The 25386-nt window shown below is 51.1% G+C and overlaps 1 protein-coding gene across 1 annotated transcript; it reads left to right on the top strand.

Moving 5' to 3' along the window:
* Positions 1 to 774: 774 nt before the first annotated feature.
* Positions 775 to 24058, top strand: LOC133341420 (microtubule-associated protein 1A-like). The gene is given in 7 exon segments (XM_061550076.1): positions 775 to 901; positions 10471 to 10659; positions 10661 to 14804; positions 16556 to 16796; positions 19299 to 19477; positions 19651 to 19799; positions 23843 to 24058. Coding segments are annotated over 6 exon segments (5082 nt in total). The 5' UTR covers positions 775 to 901; positions 10471 to 10506.
* The last annotated feature ends 1328 nt before the right edge of the window (positions 24059 to 25386 follow it).

The raw sequence follows: 25386 nt of genomic DNA, 5'->3' as shown, positions 1-25386 counted from the left end.
TGTCAGGATGACGTCATCCAGCAGTGGATTGACCATGGCTGCTACTGGGGGTGTCAGGATGACGTCATCCAGCAGTGGATTGACCATGGCTGCTGATGATGATGGTGCCAGGATGACGTCATCCAGCAGTGGATTGACCATGGCTGCTGATGATGATGGTGGTGTCAGGATGACGTCATCCAGCAGTGGATTGACCATGGCTGCTGCTGATGATGGTGTCAGGATGACGTCATCCAGCAGTGGATTGACCATGGCTGCTGCTGATGATGGTGTCAGGATGACGTCATCCAGCAGTGGATTGACCATGGCTGCTGCTGATGATAGTGTCAGGATGACGTCATCCAGCAGTGGATTGACCATGGCTGCTGATGATGGTGCCAGGATGTCATCATCCAGCAGTGGATTGACCATGGCTGCTGATGATGGTGGTGTCAGGATGACGTCATCCAGCAGTGGATTGACCATGGCTGCTGATGATGGTGCCAGGATGTCATCATCCAGCAGTGGATTGACCATGGCTGCTGATGATGGTGCCAGGATGTCATCATCCAGCAGTGGATTGACCATGGCTGCTGATGATGGTGCCAGGATGTCATCATCCAGCAGTGGATTGACCATGGCTGCTGCTTATGATGGAGCTAAAACCTGGAGGGTTTTATGACCTCTGGGTTGGCACCACGATGTTTTACCCCCCCCCCACCACTTCCATACGCAGCACACATCCCCAAACAGCAGCAGCAGCACCACCGTCATTGCACGAGACACCACCAGCACCACTCACATCCACACACACACAGAGAGAGATACAATCACGCTGCTGCTGCTAACAGCGACGCCAACATCTGGAAGGGGATAGCAGACAAATTTTAACCGGCTCACGGTGACGGACATTTAACGAGAGGTACGTGCATATTAATTGCAACATTTATTTTTAAAAAATATATATATGTAAAAAATATAGAACAAATACACGATTGCATTGCGGAGAGAGGCTGATGATTGAGGATGATGGTGCCGGTTTGGGGGATGGAGATGAGAGCGTCAGGGATGCGTTGCTCCGGTGTGTGTGTCAGTGTGTGTGTGTCAGTGTGTGTGTCTGTGTCAGTGTCTGTGTGTCAGTGTGTGTGTCTATGTGTGTGTCTATGTGTCAGTGTGTGTGTCTGTGTGTCTCAGTGTGTGTGTCTATGTGTCAGTGTGTGTGTGTGTCAGTGTGTGTCAGTGTGTGTGTGTCAGTGTGTGTCAGTGTGAGTCTATGTGTCAGTGTGTGTGTGTAAGTGTGTGTCAGTGTGTGTCAGTGTGTGTCAGTGTGTGTGTGTCAGTGTGTGTCAGTGTGTGTCTATGTGTCAGTGTGTGTGTGTAAGTGTGTCAGTGTGTGTGTCAGTGTGTGTCAGTGTGTGTGTCTATGTGTGTGTCTGTGTGTGTCTGTGTGTCAGTGTGTGTGTGTCAGTGTGTGCGGGGTCAGTGTGTGTTGGTGTGTGTGGGGCCAGCGTGTATGTGTGTCGGTGTGTGTGGGGTCAGTGTGTGTGGGGTCAGTGTGTGTGTCGGTGTGTGTGGGGTCAGTGTGTGTGGGGTCAGTGTGTGTGGGGTCAGTGTGTGTATGTCGGTGTGTGTGTGTCAGTGTGTGTGTGTTTGTGTGTGCGGAGTCAGTGTGTGTGTGTTGGTGTGTGTGGGGTCAGTGTGTGTGTGTTGGTGTGTGCGGAGTCAGTGTGTGTGTGTTGGTGTGTGCGGAGTCAGTGTGTGTGTGTTGGTGTGTGTGGGGTCAGTGTGTGTGTGTTGGTGTGTGCGGGGTCAGTGTGTGTGTGTTGGTGTGTGTGGGGTCAGTGTGTGTTGGTGTGTGCTGGGTCAGTGTGTGTGTGTCAGTGTGTGTGTGTGTTGGTGTGTGTGGGGTCAGTGTGTGTGTGTGTTGGTGTGTGAGGGGTCAGTGTATGTGTGTGTTGGTGTGTGTGTGTTGGTGTGTGTGTGTTGGTGTGTACGGGGTCACTGTGTGTGTGTTGGTGTGTGTGTGTCAGTGTGTGTGTGTCGGTGTTTGTGGGGTCAGTGTGTGTGTGTTGGTGTGTGCCGGTGTACATATCAATGTGCGTATTTCAGTGCGTGGAGAGCGGTGGGGCAGAGGTTAGCGCGCGCTGCGCTGCAAACCCGGCGACCCGAGTTCAATTCCCGCTCACGGCGACGATTATCCGAGCCGGTCCTGGGCCTCCCCTAGGTCGACTCAGCCTCAAAATGAGTACCCGGTACGGCGTGTAAAAAATAAAAATCGTCACTGGGGGAGACAAAGGCGGCCGGGCGTGGCGCTGGCCACCCCAGAGGTTAGTGGTGGTGGGTGGTGGTGGTGGTGAAATCTGCGTCTCTGTCAACAAAATTGTCGACACGACAATTTTTCTTCGCACGGCTGAAGTCGATGCTGATTTTGTGGAGCAACAGGCTTGCGATTTGTACATTTGGTTGGTGTGCCATGGTGTAAGCTGTGATGATGATGATGACGACGGTGCCAATCTTCTAGTCAATCGGACATTGGAGTCGTCGAATGGTCTCTCTCATCTCTTCTTCATTATTATTCTTCTTCTCGATCGGATGTAGCGGTCCAGCCCTGGACGCGTTGGTGCGTACGGCTATTTGCCAAGTGCAATGCACCCCCACCCCCTCCTGTTCAGCATGCTTCTGTTTAACACGATGTAGGAGGCTTTCGCGACCAATATCATCCATAATAGAGGGTTTATTTGGGGGGGGGGTGGTTAGATCGCGTAAATATTTCAATGTGTCGTTAAAACCCGCCACCACCCGACACAGCCAAACTACACTATGAGACCTCTTTTACCAGTGGCAAAATATAGTAGTAGGTTTTTACCCTTTTAAACTGGTACAAAACTGACACCTTTGTACAAGGCATCATTTTTGCAATAACCACAACACAAGTAGTCAAAAATGCAAACAAAAAGAAGAACTCTGATAATGATAATAATGTCAGTTTTGTACCAGTTTAAAAGGGTAAAAACCTACTACTACAGCCAAACTAGTAAGTAACAAGAGCATGCCAATTCGTCCATAGTACAGCACAACAAACAGGTTTTGCTGTGCTAGTGACGAATTGGCCACGTTCTGTTTAGGTGACAACCCTTGCTAGTCGGCTGTGTCGGGTGGTGGCGGGTTTTAACGACACATTTATATATTTACGCGATCGAACCCAAAAAAAAAAACCTCTATTATGGACAGCATGCTTCTGTTTGGCCATTCAGAATGATGATTCCAGACACTCTATTGAATGTTACGCAGCAGTGCTATCTATGCCTGTGCTGTGATAGCGAGGCACATCATTTACGCACAGCATAGACCGTAGGCTCATAGATACCCATGCACATAGACCCATAGACTGACGCAAGACCGTAGCCATGGAGTCAACATTGGGGGGGGGGGACCAAATCTTACAGGGGCCCCCCCCCCCCAGAAAAAAATCAAAATTTTAATTTCCTGCCTAAAATATTTAAAAAAAATAGTAACACATACGATGGACTTTTAATACAAATTTTAACAATGATGTCTAATAGTGTATTGTATTACATTGCTCTGTGTTTTCTTTTTTTAATTTTCTTGTTTCATTGTATGTAATGGCAGAGATTAGGGATTAATAAAGTACAACCATAACCCACAATCATATAAACAGAAATCAATTTTATAGCAATATATTGGGGGGGGGGGGCATTTTGAGCATATTTGAATATTGGGGGGGATGTGTACCCCCTCAATATATATTATAATTATGGCATTGGACTGACATACACAGAGACCCAGAGAATTGCACAGAGACCCATAGACACGCACCTTTCTACGTGCTATGAAGAGTGACCATTGCCCAGAACGTCACCACTTTTATTCATATACTAGCTGTACTACCCCGGCTTCGCCCGGGACTTGGATCCACCACGCCCGGCGATGTTCACACCCCAACAGCAGTTACTCGTTTGAGGCTGAGTCGACCTAGGGGAGGGCCCAGGAGCTGGTTGAAATAATCGTCACCGGCGGTGGCCGTGAGCGGGAATCGAACTCGGGTCGCCGGGTTCGTAGCGCAGCGTAGCGCTAACTACAACACGACAATGCGTTACGCTTCCACGTGCGCGGGTCACATGACAGATTTGACGTCACAGCTCAATTGCCGTGCAAAAGATAAATGCATTATTGAGCTCTCCCCCCAAAAAAAAATCAAAAGTGTATTTTTAAAATGTTTGCATGGTGTACAGTCTGGAAAGTACCCTCATGACACATTTTAAATTTGTTGCATGTCGGGAAGTACGCTAAACATTTTGAACAGACACACATATTCACGACTTTGCCTTTTATATATATGGAGATATTTTACTTTTTAGGCGAATCTGTTAAGATGTTTTCTTCCAGATTGTTTATATCTACGTGCTACTACTGGTACAGCATTGTGTATGTTCATACTCTCTCCCTAGGTGCTGAGCAACAGCAGTAGTTAAGCCCTTTGTATGAGAACAACGTTCCTGTTCAGGATGTGGAGCGCATTGTTTGACTCAGTCTGCAATTGTATTGGCTACGACTGGGCAGACAATTACCGGAAACACGAAATTAGCCCGCAGGAAATTCTCACCATTCACTGCGAAACAATCTAGGTTAGTGAGGCCAACGTAACGATTCCAGTTAATGTATGGGGCACTCATCAGTCCACCGCTGGATAGAAATGCCTCCCCCCCCCCACGCCTTTCACAGTTGACCTGAGCCCCAGTGCAAAGAATTCAATTTCCCGTCACCAAACCTCTTCCCCTACCTCTTCATAGCCCGGCAACCTGGGCCACTTTCAGCCTGGAGGTTCCCGGTCCAGTTGCACCGCATGCCACACTTTGCCCTTTTTAGTCACGTGGGATGTTTGACCATATTTCGTGCTGCAGGTTGGTGAAGATGGGGGGGGGGGGGGGGGGGGGTATGTACGTGTGTTGAACTTCTTTCGCACCGTATGTAGCCAACCGTGTCGGGTACCGGTGTGCGGATATCACTCGCCACATTCCGGGCAGCAGAGATTACGGAGGGGACGCTCGTTTCATGGATAAAAACAAATTTTCACACGACGCAGCGTGTCGCCGCTATTAGCCGGAGAAACTTGCGGAGTTTCCAGGGACTGTCAGAGACGCGAATGTGCCAATTTTCACGACTTCGCCAGACACTGAAATCAATGTCGGCGTGGAATTGAGGCCCGCCGTTTGAGCGCGAGCGCGCGAAAGGAAAAAAAATTGAATCAACTGTCACTAAATATGAACATGTTTTTAATATGATCTCATTAACAAATTAATGTCGCTGCCATACATCATTTTTCAATTGTGGTTTTACGTAGCAGTAATAATAAGAACGGTAATGATGCCCCTCACTCGTAAGGCCCACTGAGTTATACAGCTCTTTTTCAGAAGCGACCCGGCCTCTCACACATGATATCTCTACGAAGTGGCTTATCGTGTGAAAATGTATAGCAGCCAAATACTCTTAGACGCATGTTGCTAAATGCGAAGGGAAAAATCGGAGGACAGCGGAGAAAAATCCACGTGACCCACGTGGAGCGGGACACGCAAACTTTAAATATACAGCAGGCGTCAGGGTCGGGATCGGAACAACGACCTCCTGTATACCAGGAGAGGCAGTCAACATCTTGCCACCACGAAGGAGACGTAGAAAATCCAGAAGACCACGGGGAAAGAGACATGTAAACTCTAAATATACAGCAGGCGTCAGGGTCGGGATCGAATCCACGACCTGTATACCAGGCGAGGTAGTCAACATCTTGCCACCACGAAGGAGACGTAGAAAAATCCAGAAGTCCACGGAGAGAGAGGCATGGAAACTCCAAATATACAGGAATCAGGGTCGGCATTGAACCCACAACCTCCTGTATACCAGGCGAGGTAGTCAACATCTTGCCACCACGAAGGAGCTGGAGAAAAATCCACATGTCCACAGGGAGAGAGGCATGTAAACTCCAAATAGACAGGAATCAGGGTCGGGATTGAACCCACAACCTCCTGTATACCAGGCGAGGTAGTCAACATCTTACCACCGCAGAGGACCCGGATAAAAATCAACGTGGCCACGGGGAGAGAGGCATGTAAACTCAAAATATATAGGAATTAGAGCCGGGATTGAACCCACGACCTCCTATATACCAGGCGAGGTAGTCAACATCTTGCCACCACGAAAGAGCTGGAGAAAAATCCACATGTCCACGGGGAGAGAGGCACGGAAACTCCAAATATGCAGGCATCAGGGCGGGGATCGAAAAGCCAGTGATTGATGGAGCCTCTTGAGTGGTCTCTCTCGCAGCCGCCTAATCGAGTCTGACTCACGTGTCCGCGATGAGCGATGATGTCACCAGGTTCATTCAAGGAAACTTTCACACGTGTAGCCCATGAGCTTCGAGCATATATTTCACTCGGTCAGTCCGCACCATCCGAGGTGGCATCACTTTCGCGGTTTTCAATTTCTTTATTAAATTTACGCGACCTAGAACAGTGCATGATGCGATGACCGTTTGTAATGAGTGGGGTTATCAAGTAATTCGCTCATTCTTAGCCCTACAAATAAACTGGTACGACTAAAGTGTTGCTCTCTTAGGTGGTGACCAGTGTCTGATTTGGCCCGTGGACTACGTTGTCCAGGGGCAGGTGATCAACACACTGTCCACGTCATGGTACCTCCTTTGCCAGTACCAAAATATACTAATAGGGTTTTTACCCTTTTTTTCTGGCAACAAAACTGACACCTTTTGCAAGGAATCATGCTTACATTAACCACAATACTTGCAGTCAAATGCAAACAAAAAACAATACTCTGATAATTTATGCATTGTCTTTGAAACTGATTGGTCCACACCAGAGACAGCTTTCTTTGGAGCCTAGTCTCATATGGTGTTCGACCAGATGACGCCAAAAGGCGCACAACTCAAAGACAATGCTAGGCTCTAAAGAAAGCTGTCTCTTGTGTGGACCAATCAGTTTCAAAGACAATGCATACATTATCAGAGTATTGTTTTTGTTTGCATTTGACTGCAAGTATTGTGGTTAATGTAAGCATGATTCCTTGCAGAAGGTGTCAGTTTTGTTGCCAGAAAAAGGGGAAAACCCCTATTAGTACACTGTCCACGTGTTTTCGCCGTCTTACCAAATGTTATTGCAATTGCGCCACTGGTGTCACGTCGCGAGACAAAGAATCCATACGGAACTCTCACAGCACAGTCAGACCCCCCCCCACTCCGCCCGCAGCTCTCCACCAATATTTCAGCACGGCCCACAGAAATGAATATCACAGAAATATTTCTGAGATTCATTTCAAGTCTTAGGTTTTTTCGGTAAAGTCGCATACGTAAAAATAAAATCAAAATTAATAAAAGTAATAATAGAAATAAAATAAAAAATCACATAGAAATAATAAATTATAAAATAAATTATATTATTACTTTTATTAATTTTATTTTTTACCTACGTGACTTTACCGAAAAAAAAACCTAAGAGTATGATACCTTGCAGTCACGAAAGCTTCAAATCTAGAATTCCTTTCAAGCGCCGTAAAGGAGGTGGCCAGGGTGACTGACACCGCTGAGACCCTGGTTACAAATTCAGGTTTAAGCTGCCCGGAATTAAACTGGGTCCTCAAGTGTAGTGAGTTGATGGTGTCAGTCCAGTCTGTGCATGACCCCCCCCCCCCCACTTGTGACACGACACTGTGGGTGGCCGGTCCATCACGACTCCCATCGTCACCCCGGAGACCGCCGCCGTCGCTATGGCAGCGGTTTCCATGCCCGCCGTGACCCGTTGCCTCGGGGTGCAGGAAAATCACAATGATGGAAATTATCACCGACCTCAAATTTGTCTCCAAAAACACGCTCGCTTGCTCGCACCGGCTCACTGCACGAAGCACTGGGTCGCGGGCGTCGCTAGCGACTGTGCTTTTTCTGGAAGACTTTGCTGTTTTTTCCATTTTCTGTTGCGTGTAGTCACTTGAAGATGTTCCTTGTTCATGTTTTTGTTTGTTGCGGTTGCACCCGATTCAAATAGCCGCACGGCTCACAGGGCTATGCCTAATAAATGAAACTGAAACTGACTACACTTATTTGGCCAATCTTATTTGACAGACAACTATATACAGGTTATTGATAGACAGCCAGGCTTGTTTTACCATGTTTAGTTGTTTTCTCCTTTTCACACTATTGTTATATAGGCCAGGTTTAGTCACAAACCTCTCCATAACAAAGGCTCAGCCTCTTAAGCCTCACCTTACCATATGAATAAAAAGTGTGCCGTACTTGGCCCTTCCCCCCTCTACAACCATTATATATACGGAGTGGTAGCTCTTGCAATCTCTCATTGACTTGATACAGCTGTCGTGGCTGTGACGGTTCCACCTGAAGACGGAAGCTTGTGTTGCCTCCGAAACGTCGTGATTTTTATTTTATTTTACTTTTATTAATTTTAATGTTTTACCTACGCGACTTTACCGAAAAAACCTAAGAATATGAAACTGACTGTGCAGGCAGTTGCAAATGTGCCAGGGCTCACGGGGCCACTTGATGGGTCCAGGCGATGGATATTCAGAGGGGTGGGTGGGTGAATCGTATGGGGGGTGGGGGGGGCATTTAAATTCTCGCACCTGGGCCCATTCAGCACTGGATTGATAAAGGACTGTAAATTATAGTGGCCCGTGCTGACCACCACTGCGGCAGACCGATGGTTTGGGCGACGGGCTCTTCTTCAGAGATCCGAGGAGGGACAGAGAGGACAAATAAATTGAATGACTTGTAAAGGTGAGATTATCCTTCTTGGTTCTTTCGGTAAAGTCACATAGAAGGGAAGTAATAAAATAATAAAAATAAAACATAATAAAATAATTCTCACGACATTACGTGACTTTACCGAAAGAACCAAGACGATGAATCCCTGCAGTCACGAAAGCTTTAAATCGAAATTTAAGGTGAGATTAGAATTTACATTTTGGGGGAGGTGGGGTGGGTGCTTCTGAGAAATCTGGGGGATTTTTTATTAAGTTCACAAATTAACGGGTATTCTAAGATGGAACAGAGCGCCGTTTAGCTGCCACGAGACTCGGTCCCACTCGCAAAGGGTGGCCACAAGCACGCTTGCCAGGTCGCAGGACCGGCTCCGACATCACTCGCACACCTCTCCCACCGTCGCTGCACCCCTGTATTTAGCGCTCCATTTTTATCGAAACGCTGCGGATGCAGCCCACGCAGGCGCGCATTAAGGCGTCAGCCACACTATAATTACGAGCCTAGCCTCCTCCGCCTCCTGCCTTTCGGAGCAAGGAAGCATCGAATCTAATTCTGGCCGCATTGGCACAACCAGAGAAGAAAGTTTTCAATCGGGGCAGGTTAGCCGTTACGACAAGCGACGAATCGGTGATGGAGCGAAAACTGAAGAGTGCGAAAATCAAGCGTGGAGAGGTGGGTGCGAGCTTGGAATTCCACCGAGATGCAGGAAGGGGAACACTATGGATTGGAGGAATAGATGCAGGTTAAAGAAAACATTATTATCAAAAAAATACGTTTATTTGGCCAGGACATGCAGCTAAAACAAGATGACGGCCAGTGGCTGAGACTCACGAGAGAATGCCAATCAAGGGAAGGAACACGCCTGAAGGGTCGTCCGCTATGGAGATGAAGCGAGATGAAAACAGCTCGTGCGCAGATGCTTGATGGATCGTAGCTTCGCGGGACCATGACGGGATGGCAACGGTTTGGGGAGTCACTCATCCAGCAGTGGATTGATACTGGCTGACTATGAATTGTACGAAATTATTGGGTGGTACAATCACATTGAATAATTGGCCTCTGTGTTCCAGCTACCCTCTGACCTGGTATCCCCGACTGTGTCGTCACGATTTTCTTATGCATTTTCTTTGTTTTCCTTTCATATTTGTAGTTTTCTTCCTGAAGTTGTTCAAACATTTCCTGCACGGTGCGAAAGAAGTTCATTATACATACATACGACTCAGCCCCATCGGACTGAGTCGTATATTAATATTTTCTCTATCGTATCGCTGATGCCTTTAAGAAGTTAGATTGACCACGGCCGATGATTACGACAATACATTTTTTTAATTAAATTGCACAGAATATTTGTACAGGATGCTATATTAATATATATGCTTATTCAACAAGGAAAAAACCTCTCAACAACTCATTTGCATGAAGGTCCTGTCGAGTTTTCACAGCAGGGGGCGATGATCGCTACGTATCGGCACCTTTGGTCAATAACCAGTTGCATTGTACGACTTGTTTTGTATAATCAAATCGCATTATTTTGCTGTATCACCACATCACGTGCAATACTCAATTGCGATTACCTTAATACAAAGCGATCACTGCCCCATTACTGGCGGGCTACACGGATCGAATGTCCTCCCCTCTTGAGGAACCCCCCAACGTTCTGAAAATTAGTTGTTTCTATCCCTCAACTGCAGATCTGACGCCGAGCCTGACGATCCACACCAGGTGCCATGGACCCGGTAAATGGGGGGAGCCTGTGGGGGGGCGGCTCTCCGGACGCCCTCCTGGGCTCAACGTCGCCCTTCGACCTGTTGGAGCCTCCGCTGGCAAGCGGCTTCCTCAAGCTGTCTCGTCCGTGCTGCTACGTGTTCCCCAGCGGGCGCGGGGGACTCGGCGCTCTTCGCCGTAGGCGGTTTCAACCTCCTGGTGGATGGCGGCTCGGAGGCCCGGTCGTGCTTCTGGAAGCTGGTGAGGCACCTGGACCGTGTCGACGCCACCATCCTCACGCACACGGGCACCGACAACCTCCCCGGCTTTGCCTCCTTCCTGCGGCGGAAGATCTCCGAGGCGGTCGCGGAGGAGGGAGGAGGGGGCAGCGACGATGAGACCGGTCCCAGGTCGCCGCCGTCGTCGTCGTCGCCGGCCTGGTCGCTCCGAAAGTCACCGAATCTCCTCATCTCTCCCGAGCTGGGCGTGGTGTTCTACAACGTCCCGGAAAAAAGCAACAACAACAACAACAACGCTGAATTGGCGGCGGCGGTGGCCACTGCCCGTGACAAGGGGAGCCTCGAGGTGTCCACGGTGATCCTGGAGAGCTTGGAGAAGCTGCGAGTGGCTCCACAGCCGTTATTCCGGCTGTCGGCGCCCACCATTGAGCCGGTGATCCTCTTCCACAAGTTGGGCGTGGGACACCTAGACATGTACGTGCTGAGCCCAGTGAGGGAAGGCCGCGAGGGTAACCCACTCGGGCAGAAGCTGCCGTCGAACAGGGCCAAGGGCGGCAACGGCGTGATGGGGCACAAGGAGAGCGGGGCGGCGGTGCCGGCGGCGGCGGCGGCCCCCTGCGCCACTGGCACAGAGTCTGTGGCGGTGCTGGTGGTGTGGCATCCCGCAGACCCGACCGAGAGGATCGTTCGCGTCCTCTTCCCCGGTAACGCGCCACAAGCTAAGGTCCTGGAGAGCCTGGAAAAGCTCAAGCACTTGGAGTTCCTCAAGATCCCTTTGGCCACGCAGAGAGACGTGACGTCGGGCACGGCCACAGCAAAGAACGCCAGCCCGGGGCAGAAGACAGCCAGCAAGGAGAACGTGAAGTCTTCTTCATCCCGCTCCTCCTCCAGCAGGAGGAACCTCAACAAGGAGGTGGTGGAGAAGTCAGACGCCAACAATAGGCAGAGCAAGGGTGGAGAGAAGATGGACAAGAGGGACCCGTTAGCGAAGAACAAACTGGATTTGTCTTCCGAGGCGGTGAAGAACAGGGGCTCCGTGAAGAAGGACGGCAAGAAGCCGGAGGTGAAGAGGGATGCTCAGAAGGTGAGTAAAAACGACATGAAGCCCGCCGGGAAAAAGGACGATGAGCGGAGATCACCAAAGCCAGCGGCGAAGGCCGCGGGACCATCCTCAGAGGGCAGGAAGGGCTCAGCTAAAGCCAAATCTCCCAAAAAAGAGGCCGCAGACATCAAGAAGCCACTCGCGGGAGTTCATCCCAAGTTGAGGGAGAAGCTGAAAGGGCGGTTTGATGCATCAGCGGGCCCCAAGACATCTCCCACATCGTCGCCGGAAGACCTGATGAAGGAGTTTGATGAGGTGAAGCAGGACAACCTGCAGGCGATGATGGCGGTACACAAGGCCCTGGTGTCGGAGAGTCCCAGCGACATCTTCGTGTCAGAGGAGCAGTACGTGGAGAAGATCATCCCGAGCCCCGTGCACGAGGACTACAGCAAGACGCCCGACAGCACCGACGTGGCCGAGTCGCTGCTGTCCCCCGACGAGGGGATCACCACCACGGACGTAGAGGGCGACCTGGACTCGTCTCCCCAAGAGGACCAGGCCCAAAAGCCCGACAGAGAGAAGAATGAACGCTGTGCGCCAGATAAGAACCAGCGGAATGCGTCTGGAGCCGAAGAGCGCACGGAAGCGGGCGGTGAGAAGCGTTCTGCCGACGGAGATGGCGCAGTCGCGAGTGGCATGCAGCAAGAGTCCAACGAATTTCTCGACAAAGCGGAGACGGAAGCGGTGGAGAAGCATGCGCCGAAGGCAATAACAAGCGACGCGGAAACAAGGCAGGGCCACACATTTGACGCTGCAAACACCGACCCGGAAAATATCTCCGTTCACGGTGCCGCCGCGGTGCCGCTTCATCCGCATGCAGACACAGGCCCAAAAGGTTCCGCTAGTGATGCGGCTGCTACGGAGCCGACTCCAAAACCCCATGGCAGTGCATCTGCCACGGAGAAGGACGTCGCTAATGTCACGTCGTCGCAGACATCTGAAACGTCTGACTTTCCACCGAAGACTTCCTCGTCGCCCTCCCGGGAATCCCTGGCGCTCCCCGGCCTGGAAAGGGGCCCTCCCAGCGCCGGGGTCCACGACGTGAAGGACGGTGCCGTGGCAGAGGGTGGCACCTTGCGCGCTCCCACGTCCATTTTGCACCGCACGAAGACCCCGTCGTGCGAGCGGTCCGTGCTCTTCGACCTCACGCCACTGGAGATCAAGCTGACTCCGGACGAAAGCCCTGCCGACAAGGGACCCCAAGGCTCGGACAAAAGTGGAGAAAGCGACGCTTTGGCCGATGCCGATTCCCCAGCGCGCTCCCCTCCATCCAGCGCCGGGCACACGCCCTACAACCTCTCGCCCGTCGACGAACCCTCCTTCCTGTTTGAGGAGGCGGCAGCAGCCCGGGAGCAGGAGGAGGAGGACGCGGGTTTGGAAGAACCCAAGCTGCGCTCGGTTGAGGTATCGCCTGGGAGCTGCAGCGTCAATCAGACCGACGATCACGAGTCCGTCCCCGCCAGGGGCCTAGGGTCCAGGGAAACAATCATGAATGAAATTAAGGACATTGCGAATAAGGAGGTGATCCACTTGGCGGATACCAAAACGTTCGGCTGCGTGCCTCTTCCGGACGATGAGAAGAAAGAGACAGCCAGGCACTTGGCTAATGAGGTGCTGCTTTCCCTAGGCATGCTAGGGAATGCGAGCGAAGGGCCATCCAAGGCTGCCGAGGAGGAGCATCATCTGCAACATCAGAGTTACAACAGTGCGGCGGGGACATCAGAGCCAACTGCCAAGGACAAGCTGAAGACCTCCGCAGTGGACTTGCCCTCCCCAAAGTCCATGACGCCAACAGAGGACAGCTTCCTGCAGGCGTGCGTCACCGTCTCTACCACGTCGATCGCCACCAGCTCCTTCCTCAACGAACCCAACGCCCGCACAATGGACGACGTGTCTCCCTCATTGCCCGTCGATGTGGGCTCGCCGCAGTCCACCGAGGTGGATGAGTCCCTGTCCACCTCCGTGGAGAACCCATCGGTGGGCCGTGGTGAGGCCTCCAGGCCAATGTCGGCCTCGCCCGACCAGATCGTGTCCCCTGGGCGGGCGGACGAGGTGAGCGGGACAATGGCGAGTGATCAGATGACGCAGAAGCAGCACGGATCTCTGGCTTCGTCCGTAGCGTTCCAATTGGACAGATGCGACAACAGTAGCAGCAGCAGCTCCCCAGCCAAAGCAGGTGGTCACCACACAGCTCAAGACAAGAACCAGAGTGCAACTCAGGCTGCTCAGCCAATAGATATCCCCCTTCTTTGCAAAGAGGACCGACAGAAGTGTTTGGAGGCTTCGGCATCCACGGGTGGCAATGCCCCTTCTGTGATGACCTCGGGTCAACTCCAGCAAGGGATCTGCGAGGCTGCGGCGGCACTGACGACCCCAGGACAGCTGTTCCCCTCCTCCGCCCGGTTAGACGACCCCACCACCGCCGCGTCATCGTGGGCGACGCAGCCGCAAAGCAACGTGGACATCGAGACCCCGTCGACGTCGGTCAACAACTCTGTGGCTTCGTCGTCGGACTCGGAAGGGCCTCCGGAACTGAGTCGCGGCTGGGCCGCAGCTGCGATGGAAGGGAGTCCCTTGGCCTGTGGCCCTGCAGCTGCTGCTGGCGCTGCTTCTGCTGTGGGTCCGGAGGCGACACCAGCGCCCGTCAGCTCACCCACCTCACCGCCAGGGGGAGACCCGTGCTCGGCGTGGTCAGCCGAGCGCAAACTCGACCCCACGCCGCCCCCGCCCGACCCCGCCGTGCGCATGGTTGACCCCGAGCTCGCCAACTATGGACCGGCCATGGAGAAGATGCGAGGGGGAGCTGCGACGAAGAGAGATCCCCAGAGCGTGAAGACCCAGAAACAGCCGCGGGTGAAGACGCCGTCACCCGGAGCGAACGCTAAGAACCTCGGGAAGGCCACGACGCCTCCGGGAAGGCCCGGCGTGGGCAAGAAGTCCCCGGGAGATTTGAAAACGACCACGGGCGTCAAGAAGAAGGGTAAGATGGCACGCTAAGAATGGCGCGATGAACATTGTTCATGGGGGGGAGGGGGGAATTATTTGACCATACTTCACACCGCTGGTCGGTGCGGGTCAGCGAAGGTGGCAGGGAGCATAGCCGTTTGGAAGATAGTACAGTACAACAATGGATTGTTTTGCTGCACTGCCCTCTGCTCACAATACTGCCCCATTGCCTTGATCCGTTTGGTGTGCGTACAAACGCTCTAGTCGATGACGACCTGCGGCCCTTTAGCCAGGTCTGTCTGTGCGTTTTATGTAGTCACTCTCTTAGTCACTCTCTTAGTCGATTAAAGGAGTCACACATTTATGAATGGGTTCATTCATAAATGCGCTGCTACCACCCTGCCGAATGGTCCTTAAGACTTTACTGGAAGACAATTGATTGATGCTACATCATGGGACCTCCTTTGCCAGTACCAAAATATGAGAGTAGGTTTTCCCCATTTTTTCTGGCAACAAAACAGGTGTTAAGATGTTAAAAGACCAAACTGAAACCTTTTACAAGGAATCATGTCTGCATTAACCACAATACTTGTGGTCAGAATGAATACAAAAAACAAACTCTGATAATATATGCATTGTTTTTTAAACTGATTGACCCACACCAGAGACAGCTTTGAGCCTAGTCTATTATTTTAGTTTTTCTTCCGGTTCAGTTCCGATGACGTACGTTTCATTGCCGTATGTGTACGTCATTGGAACGAAACCGGAAGAAAAACTGATGACTTACACGTACGTCATTACACTACTAAACACTACACTACTATACACTACTATACACTACACTATACACTACACTATACACTACACTACTATACACTACACTACTATACACTACTATACACTACACTATACACTACACTACTATACACTACACTACTATACACTACACTACTATACACTACACTATACACTACACTACTATACACTACACTACTATACACTACACTACTATACACTACACTATACACTACACTACTATACACTACACTACTATACACTACACTACTATACACTACACTATTATGCACTACACTATACATGACACTACTATACACTACATTATACACTATACTATACACTACACTACTATACACTACACTATACACTACACTACTATATACTACACTACTATACACTGCACTACTATACACTGTACTACTATACACTATACACTACACACTGGGCTCTATGGAGACGCGTCATTAAGCGATTAGTCATTAACAGGGCTTGTTGTTAGGAGGGGTTCTACTCTAAACTACTATACACTATACTACTGTACACTATACTACTATACACTACACTATACACTACACTATACACTACACTACTATACACTACACTATACACTACACTATATACACTACACTATACACTACACTATATACACTACACTACTATACACTACACTATAAACTACACTAGTATACAATACACTACACACTACACTATACACTACACTATACACTAGACTACTATACACTACACTACTATACATTATGTTACTATACACAACAATAGTATACTACACTATACACTACTCTACTATACACTACACTATATACACTACACTACTATACACTACACTATACACTACACTATACACTACTATACACTACTATACACTACATTAGACACTACACTACACATTGGGCTCTATGGAGGGGTTCTGCTGTATCACGCTGACCCTCGCCGTCCATTGGCGTCTGACCCCTAACCCCGACCCAGGAGGTGGCGCGGGTGGCGCGAGTGGCGGCGCGGCCCCCCCCCTCGCCGCGGTGTACGTGGACCTGGCCTACATCCCCGCTCACGGAGCGCAGGGGCAGGTGGACGTCGACTTCTTCCGGCGCGTGCGGGCGACGCACTACGTGCTGAGCGGGAACGACGCGGGCGGCGCCGCGAGGGCGCCGGGTCGCGCCACGCTCGACGCGCTGCTGGTCGGCCGGGCCGAGTGGGGGTCAACCACACGGTGAGAGCGGTGGGGGCCACCCCCCACCCCCCACCGTGATGTGGGGGGCGGTGGAACAATGACAGATAATGATAAACGATAAACGAACGATTCTAATGGGACCCTTTTTGGCAGGATTTAAAATGATGATGCCATAAGAAAAGGCTTTAGCACAGAGGTCGCAAACGGGTTTTGATTCCTTACCCGTACCCATACCCGGCCGCACCAGGGTCGCAAACGGGTACCCGTACCCATACCCGGCCGTACCCGTACCCTACACGTACCGGGTACCTGATTGCGACCTCTGGGATGAAGCCATGTTGCAGGCGCTGGTGGGTTGATTCTAGGAACTTGAATTGTGAGAAGAGACAAGACGTTGGGAAATGAGTGACAAACGGTGACTCACCAGTGACTCACGGTCTACCCGTACCCGGCCGCACCAGGGTCGCAAACGGGTACCCGTACCCGTACCCGGCCGGTACGGATAGCCGGGTATCGGGTAGGGTATCGGGTACCCGGTTGCGACCTCTGCTTTAGCACTTTCTAGCAATCAAACAGGAGGTGTTAAGATGTTCGAACACCCATTGCAAGGCATCAAGCCTGCATTGAATACACGTGGCAAAACATGCAAAGAAACATACTCTGATAACACTGCTCAACAAAGAAAAACATTTTTTTCTAGCCTGGACTTTTGCAGCTGTTTTTGCAGACTAATTTCCAAATCTGATCTCAGATTTGCTCTATCACATCTCATTTTTATGCTATCGGCATACCCAATTTTCATTCATTTTACCCGAAATTAACTCTGTCACTTACGATTGCAAGTTGTTGCGAGTCAGTGACTGCTTTAGTGTTGAAATATGGTGCTGTATTTTTAGGATAGTGTATTTATAATATCATTTTATGTAGATATACACATTTATTTAATATTTTTCTTCTGCAGTTTTTATTGAAAATGCAATATTTGATATCTCAAAAACCTGATGTGATAGACAAAAACTGATGCCACATTTGGAATCAACACCCGAAAATGACCTTAAAACCGTTGGAATACAGTGATCCCTCGTTTATCGCGGTTAATGGGGACCGAACCCCTCGCGAATCTCGTCTCTGTTTCAAAGAACAAATTTGACCTAAGGTCTACACTCATTTACCAGCTTAATATTCCCTATTGCCGTACATATACTGGAGGAAGGGCCTTTGCTATTGATGCCCCCAGGGTCTGGAATGCTGTTGCAAATAAATTGAAACTTGAGTCACTACCTATGAGATCTTCACTCAAAACTGCTCTAGAGGAGTTGTACACCCCTAGCTGCCAGTGCTATTCAGTGACCTAAAATTAAATGTTTCGCTCCGGATGATCGCTACAAAGTATGACCTGTGTTTTGATTTAGTGTGCTGATCTTAAAGGTGCATTGAAAAATTACAATACTCCGATTGATGCTCCTGCTGTTGTGGAGTGACTCATGCAGCCAGCTATGGCTGCAGGGTTTTGGTAGTAGATGTTGTTTATGCCATTTATTGTGAAAATTCCGTCACAGTTCCTATGGTTGCTTTTTCATTGCTTTCATGGCTTTATTTTGGTGATTTCGAAAAGTGTATTGGTTTAGCCATGTTTGTTTGTTGTAGTACAGAGTTAGACTGATGGCCTTAATCTAAGCTGTCTTGTGGTTGTTGTTGTTTGACTTGCATCCCACTGAGATTTTTGCACACAGCGTTGGTGTACGGTGTTTTTTCTGCAATATTTTTGCTGTCTTTTCTTGAATTTTCTGTTTGCACTTAGTCACATATTCACTTTAAGATGTTTTTTGTTCATGTTTTTTGTTTGTTGCGGTTGCACCCGATTCAAGAGCTGAATGGCTCACAGGGCTATACCTAATAAATGAACTTGAACTTGAAACTTGAACTTGATGGGTGAAAATCCGCGAAGTAGGATTGGCCCCCTAGGAATTTCCGTATATGTGTGTGTGGGTACCAGAATGTTTAAAATATGTATATTTATACTTTATATATATATTTTACTTAAATCTATTTAATTATAAAACCTTAATATTATACATTCACTCTCTCTCTCTCATACGATACGTATTATGGTGTTCTACACTCACCAATGACAGTAGTATCTTGAGACTTGACTCCAGTAATGACGACGATGACGATGACAATGACGATGGCAATGACGACGATGACAGACCTGTGCAGTTCGATGAATGTGATGATGAATGATGATGATGGTGTTACTGCACAGGTATAATGAGGCCTTTAAATCAGTTCGAAAAATCCGCGATGCACTGAGGCCACGAAACTTGAACCGCGAAGTGGCGAGGGGTTACTGTACCTTATGCCAGAAAAAGTGTGTTGACCAGTGTAATATGTGCATTGTCTTTGAACCCGATTGGCAGAAAGGGTGAAGCCTAATTCTTATTTTTCCATCATGATAAATCCGACACGATAACATCTGCCTCCGCCTGCCGCGTCATTCCGCTCTTCCCACCGTCGTGCCGGCGTTCGCTCGTTGCCAAGCCGATTCCGACGCCGCCCGCGTTTTGTTTCGGGCGCGCAGGTGACGCTGATCCCCACGTACGACACGGCGGCCGTGCGCGGCTGGTACCAGGAGACGCACGAGCGGCAGCGCGAGCTGGGCATCATGGTGCTCGCCAGCAGCAGCACCGTGGTCATGCAGAGCGAGTCCTTCCCCGCCTGCAAGATCGAGTTCTGATCACAGCCCCGGCCGCGTTCATCGCCGCCGCCGCCGCCACCGGGTCCGCGGGATGGAGGCGGTGGGGAGTTTGTGCTGGCGTCAGCGGCGCCGCCTGGCACCCCGGCGGGTTTTCCCGGCGACGCCCGTAATCCACGGCTGCCGCTTGCGGCTCAGCGGCGGGCTCGCACGCGTTCCGGCCTCCGTCCCGGATTAACCGGCGCTGGCTGCGAAGCGCCGCTTGCTCGCCGGTCCCCCGTCGCGCTGGCACGGAGCCGCAGGCGAGCGCCGCGGTGCCCTCTGGCTCGGCGCCAGCGCGTGGCAGGGTGCGTTGCACGGCTGCCCCCGTCGACTGTTGGCCGCGAGACGGCCGGGCTCGTTCGAAGCCGTCCTCCAAACTTTGCACCGTCTGTCGGGCTCGCGGACTCGCTCGCCCCTGCCGGCCCTCCTTTGCACCCCCCACGCCGTGATCCCAATCACCGGGGCGCAGCTTACCGGGCGAGCGCATGGCCTCGAAAGCACAAGCGGGGACGTCGCGGGCGTTCAGGCTGACCGGGCACGCGCACCGGCTCCGCTGGCTCACCGGCATGTGTCTCTGTGTTGCTACGGTAGCATGGTCGGGTTTCATCATGAGTAGCCGTCACAGTCGTGTCGTCGTCTAAATTATATTGAAGGAAGCCACCGAGTGGTTCAGAGGTCAGAAACGTTGAGCCGGTACTTCTGAGTCCTTGGGTTTAACTGTGCAGGTTTCAGCCTCTGAACTACGGTGATTAAACCAGGTTCCAAAGTGAAGCAGTCTCAGCATTTGTCGCCACTGACTCACATACAGACCCATAGACTCGCATAGAATGACCCATAGACTCACGTAGAGACCCATAGACTCGCATAGTGTGACCCGTAGACTCACATACAGACCCATAGACTCACATACAGACCCATAGACTCGCATAGAGTGACCCATAGACTCACGTAGAGACCCATAGACTCGCATAGTGTGACCCATAGACTCACATACAGACCCATAGACTCACGTAGAGACCCATAGACTCACGTAGAGACCCATAGACTCACGTAGAGACCCATAGACTCGCATAGAGTGACCCATAGACTCACGTAGAGACCCATAAACTCGCACAATGGTCCACATGCTCAAGTAGACCGAAGTTGTGCAATGACTTAATGGTCTCAGCCAGGTCACCAATGACTGCCCAAAGTAAATAACAACCCATGACTTCAAACTCAATTTGGCAAAATCCCAACTCTTAGAATTAAAAATATGCGGTTGCAAAGCGGGCGGGGAAGGTGCTTCCGCCGTCTGTGGGGTTCAGAGGTCACTCTGCAAGGGATTTCAGAGGTCGCTCTGCCAGACCGCGATCTTCAACAGATTCTGCGTCGCACGACGGCGTTGGCGACAACTCGGTTAAAAGACAAACGGACGAACAGAATGCGTGTCACTCGGAGCCGGCGCGAGAGCCGCCGGTCGCGCGCACGGCCACACTCAACGCCGGGCGAATTCCCCGTCCCGCGGGCTCCCCTGACGCACAATAGATTTCTAGATTTGAAGCTTTCGTGACTGCAAGGATTGATATTATTTTGGTTTTTTCGGTAAAGTCACGTGGGTAAAAGATAAAAAATATATATATATTCAGAGCCCACCTTGGCTCCTGCCACCCTCAACCAGTATATATACAAGGACTGTTTTCTTGGAATTTCTCATTTACTTGATACAGCAATCGTGCTGTGACGGTTCCACCTGAAGACGGAGGCTTGTGTTGCCTCCGAAACGTCGTGATTTTTATTTAATTTTTATTTTACTTTTATTAATTTAATTTTTTTATCTACGTGACTTTACCGAAAGAGATTTGTCGCTGGCCAACCCACGCAGATCGGGGCCCCCGGCTGAGAGCCCCCCCCCCCCCCCCCGTGAGCATGGCGAGTGTCGGCGATTTAATTTGCGCGCCCACGGCAAGGCCGCCGACCTCGCGGACAAAAAATTCCGACATCGCCTTCGGTTGAACCCTCCCGCGCATCGCGTGATGAGAGATATACATAGGGGTGGGAAAATTCGTAGTGATGGAAGTGACTTGCCACTCGGAGCGAGCGTTGAATAATTGGTGCTCAAATTTCGATTTGAAGCTTTCGTGACTGCAGGGATTCATCTTCTTGGTTCTTTCGGTAAAGTCACGTAGAAGGGAAATAATAAAATAATAAAAATATAACATAATACAATAATTATCACGACGTTTCCGCCACAACGCAAGCAGCCGTCTGAAGACGCTGTCTTTCCGACAGACCTGTTCTTCACCTGAGGACGGCTGCTTGCGTTGTGGCCGAAACGTCGTGAGAATTATTTTATTTTGTTTTATTTTTATTATTTTATCATTGGTGCCCGTTTGCCGTTCACAGCTTTGTGAAAAGGGGTTGGTGGAAGTTCCACGTTCCGATGGCAGTGGGGCGAGTCCGTCCATCATAACAAAAACCACCCGTTGACTTCCCCACAACAAAGTGGTTGTCATTTTGTTGACCCCAGAGGGAGGTATGATGGCACCACCACTCCGCTCGCCCCACCGCCCCAAATCATGATTTAAACTAACAACCTTCCGATTGAGAGCCGCTCACTCTAACCAAGGAAACGTGTCTCGGAGGTTTTTCGTCACGAATTCATGAACAGGGTTAACCAAATCATCTCGTCCGATCTCGGAAGACGTGACAGGTGTTGTAGGTTACTGCGGAGGCTACGTGGGGGGGCCGCGCGGCAAATATTTCACTGTCGCACCGTACTTCTGCGCTCCCGATACCTGCCCCTCCGCTCCCCAACCACCCTTCTCTTTCGCTTGCAACGCGTTGCGCCGGGTCCACACTCGCGGCGTAGCTAGCCCAGTGCTGTGCAGGCACCGCGTGGGCCGGAGGGGGCTCAAGCGCTGGACTCAGAGGTCGCAAACGGGTTTTGATTCCTTACCCGTACCCGTACCCGGCCGCACCAGGGTCGCAAACGGGTACCCGTACCCGGCCGTACCCGTACCCTACCCGTACCCGGCCGGGTACGGGTAGGGTACGGGTACCCGATTGCGACCTCTGGGATGAAGCCATGTTGCAGGCGCGGGTGGGTTGATTCTAGGAACTTGAATTGTGAGAAGAGACAAGACGTTGGGAAATGAGTGACAAACGGTTACTCACCAGTGACTCACAGCCTACCCGTACCCGGCCGCACCAGGGTCGCAAACGGGTACCCGTACCCGGCCGGGTACGGGTAGCCGGGTATCGGGTAGGGTACGGGTATCGGGTAGGGTACGGGTATCGGGTACCCGGTTGCGACCTCTGACTGGACTAAAAATAGTTGAGAGGGATGGGAGGAGGGGGGGGTGAAATTGAACAGGGGGGACCGTACCCGAACCACGCATGTGTCCCGCCTTAAGTGGACCATTGAGCAAATGCTTCCTGCAACCGCGTGCAGATATGATCGTCCGCATGCAAGCGTTTCGGGTGCACGCGACCAAGTTGCATGAGACTGATTGCTTCAGCTGTGGACTGGTCCTCAGCGATCCCCCTAGCCGGTAATGACGAGCGCTGTGGCGAGTGTGCTGAATGTACCACGGCGGCCGTTAGACGAAGCATTAACATTCCACGTGGGATCCCGGAGGAAGGGAGGGAGATGACCAGGGCATTGATGTATCCTGTACAGTCGTGCTAAAAGCTGCAGATGAAAAAAAGCAACCGTGCAGTCATCTGCACAATCGTCGTAGGTGTTTTGACAGATGCTACTATATTTGTGTACCGCGTGAAACTTAGACTTATTTAGTGACGGAGCCTGACCGAAAGGGGACCAAGAATTGTGATACAAAGACGTATTTCTGTACACCGCACGGGCGGATTTTGCAACGGGCACGCGTTGTGAGAAGAAAGTAGGCCGTACGAGCGAAGGCCGACTCCGTGCAGTGTTCATCGGGGGCATCTGCGTTCACATTGAATGTACGAGCGAGCTGTGCTGGCATCGGCAATGAGCTGAAGCTCACGGTCGCTCAACGCAGTCTGTTCTTCTATCACGCGGTCATTGCGTGTCCCGAAGAACGCCGCGTTACGGAACAATTGCCTGATCACAAATGATATGTAATATGGAGGGGTAGAGCACGGCCCGCGATAATACGCGAGATGCGCACGCAGGCCGAGCGAAGACTTGAGGCGTGCGGGAAGCATCTGGAAGCATCCAGCAGCATCCCGAGGCAGCCGTGCGACCGCTTGTTCCGGCTCGCACGACGTAGTTCCGTTCACTCGATCGCCGTTATATTCAATTCGCGTTATGAAAACCACTCGCGGTGTTGTAAGAGAATGGACTGTGCTCGTGTTTTTTCTCCTGGCACATCCGAGTCAGGGACCAGAACCGGGCCACCGGGCGGCGTTTCGACTGCCGATTTACCGAGCCGAGCCGCAAAACCGAAGCCGCGCAACGCCGGGCTCACACGAGACTCCGGGGCCCAAGAAGGGCTTGCCGGGCTCGGGGCTGATCGCGTGTCCATTGCGCGCGCCGTCGGTCAGCTCGAATCGCAACGACGGCGTCGCCGCGCGCGTGTCCACGTCGCCCGTGTGACGTCGCTGGCACGGCTCGGCTTGCGCGGTGGGAAAAGCAAACCGCCGTGTCTTCCTGAACCCGTGCCGCTGCGCTGGCTCGGCACTGCCCCCACCGGATGCGCCAGTGGAATAGAAGTAAATGTCCCCCTTTTGCCACCGGGGAATCTGCAATTCGTGGGGGGCGGGGGTCGTAATGCCACTCGATAATCAAAGAATCCATCTCTCTGTGTTCACATCGCAGTGCACGGTAGCGCCTCTTCCAAACGGCTGCAGGAGGGGGCTGACGGACGGTGGCAGTGACTCCGAGACCAATTGCACGCAACGCAGAACGAGCCGAGGCCCGTGGATTCTTCCGCGCGATTTCGAGATGCGGGTACCGTGAGCTCAAGAAATCAGACTGATGGACCGGTGCATCGTTACACCGCTGAGAGATAAAGGCGCTGTTCGTTTTGGTGAACCACTCGCGGATCTGAGAGAAAGTTCACTACTATATCAGGGTATTCACTAGAACAAATTCTAGATTTGAAGTTTTCGTGACTGCAAGGATTCATACTCTTTGGTTTTTTCGGTAAAGTCACGTAGGTAAAAATTAAAATACATTAAATCACGACGTTTCCGGCAGCAACACAAGCGTCGGACACACTTAAGCAGTGTTGTGCTTTTGCTAAGTTGTCCCGACCTGAAGAAGGCCGCTTGTGTTGCGCCCGAAACGTCGTGATTTAATTTATTTTAATTTTTTACCTACGTCACTAGAACGAGTCTAAACACAATTTGAACCGGCACATTTCAAGAATCACTTGGGAACACCGACACATCGTGTGTAAATGTGCATTTGTTCGGGTCTCCTGTTCAAATGCGAAATGAAACCACGACACAGACGGGTACACCGACAGCCCCACATTCTCTGTAGAACTGCACCCGAGGAGGTAGCTCACGATCTTATAAAAAGTTCACAGTTTTAGAGCGATAAACTAACTCGCTTGCGCGCTCAATCACTCGACGACACCGCGGTGGACTCACCCAGCGAGCCCTGGGTGGACGATTGCTCGGAGCAGATGGATCGTTCCGTGCACAGCGATCGGTCGGAGCATTACGATCGAGGAGGAATTGACGTTTGGCAGCGTACGCGGTCGCTGTACACGGGGTCTTTGCGATCGTAATGCGATCGCTGCATGGAATCATAAAGACACACGGGAAGACGGTGCTCATGCAGTTATATTCGTTATGAATGAGGTGGGGGGGGATGGGATCGTTATAATAAGCAGGGTTCGGTGTCACGGGGTTACGTAATAATTTAAAAACGACGTGTTTATGCCGAGTTGCACATTATATATCGTGACGTTCTAC

The sequence above is a fragment of the Lethenteron reissneri genome, chromosome 1, assembly GCF_015708825.2.
Source record: "Lethenteron reissneri isolate LAM-NWPU_2019-01 chromosome 1, ASM1570882v1, whole genome shotgun sequence".
Classification (NCBI taxonomy): domain Eukaryota; kingdom Metazoa; phylum Chordata; class Hyperoartia; order Petromyzontiformes; family Petromyzontidae; genus Lethenteron; species Lethenteron reissneri.
This window is presented reverse-complemented; position numbering and strand designations above follow the sequence as displayed.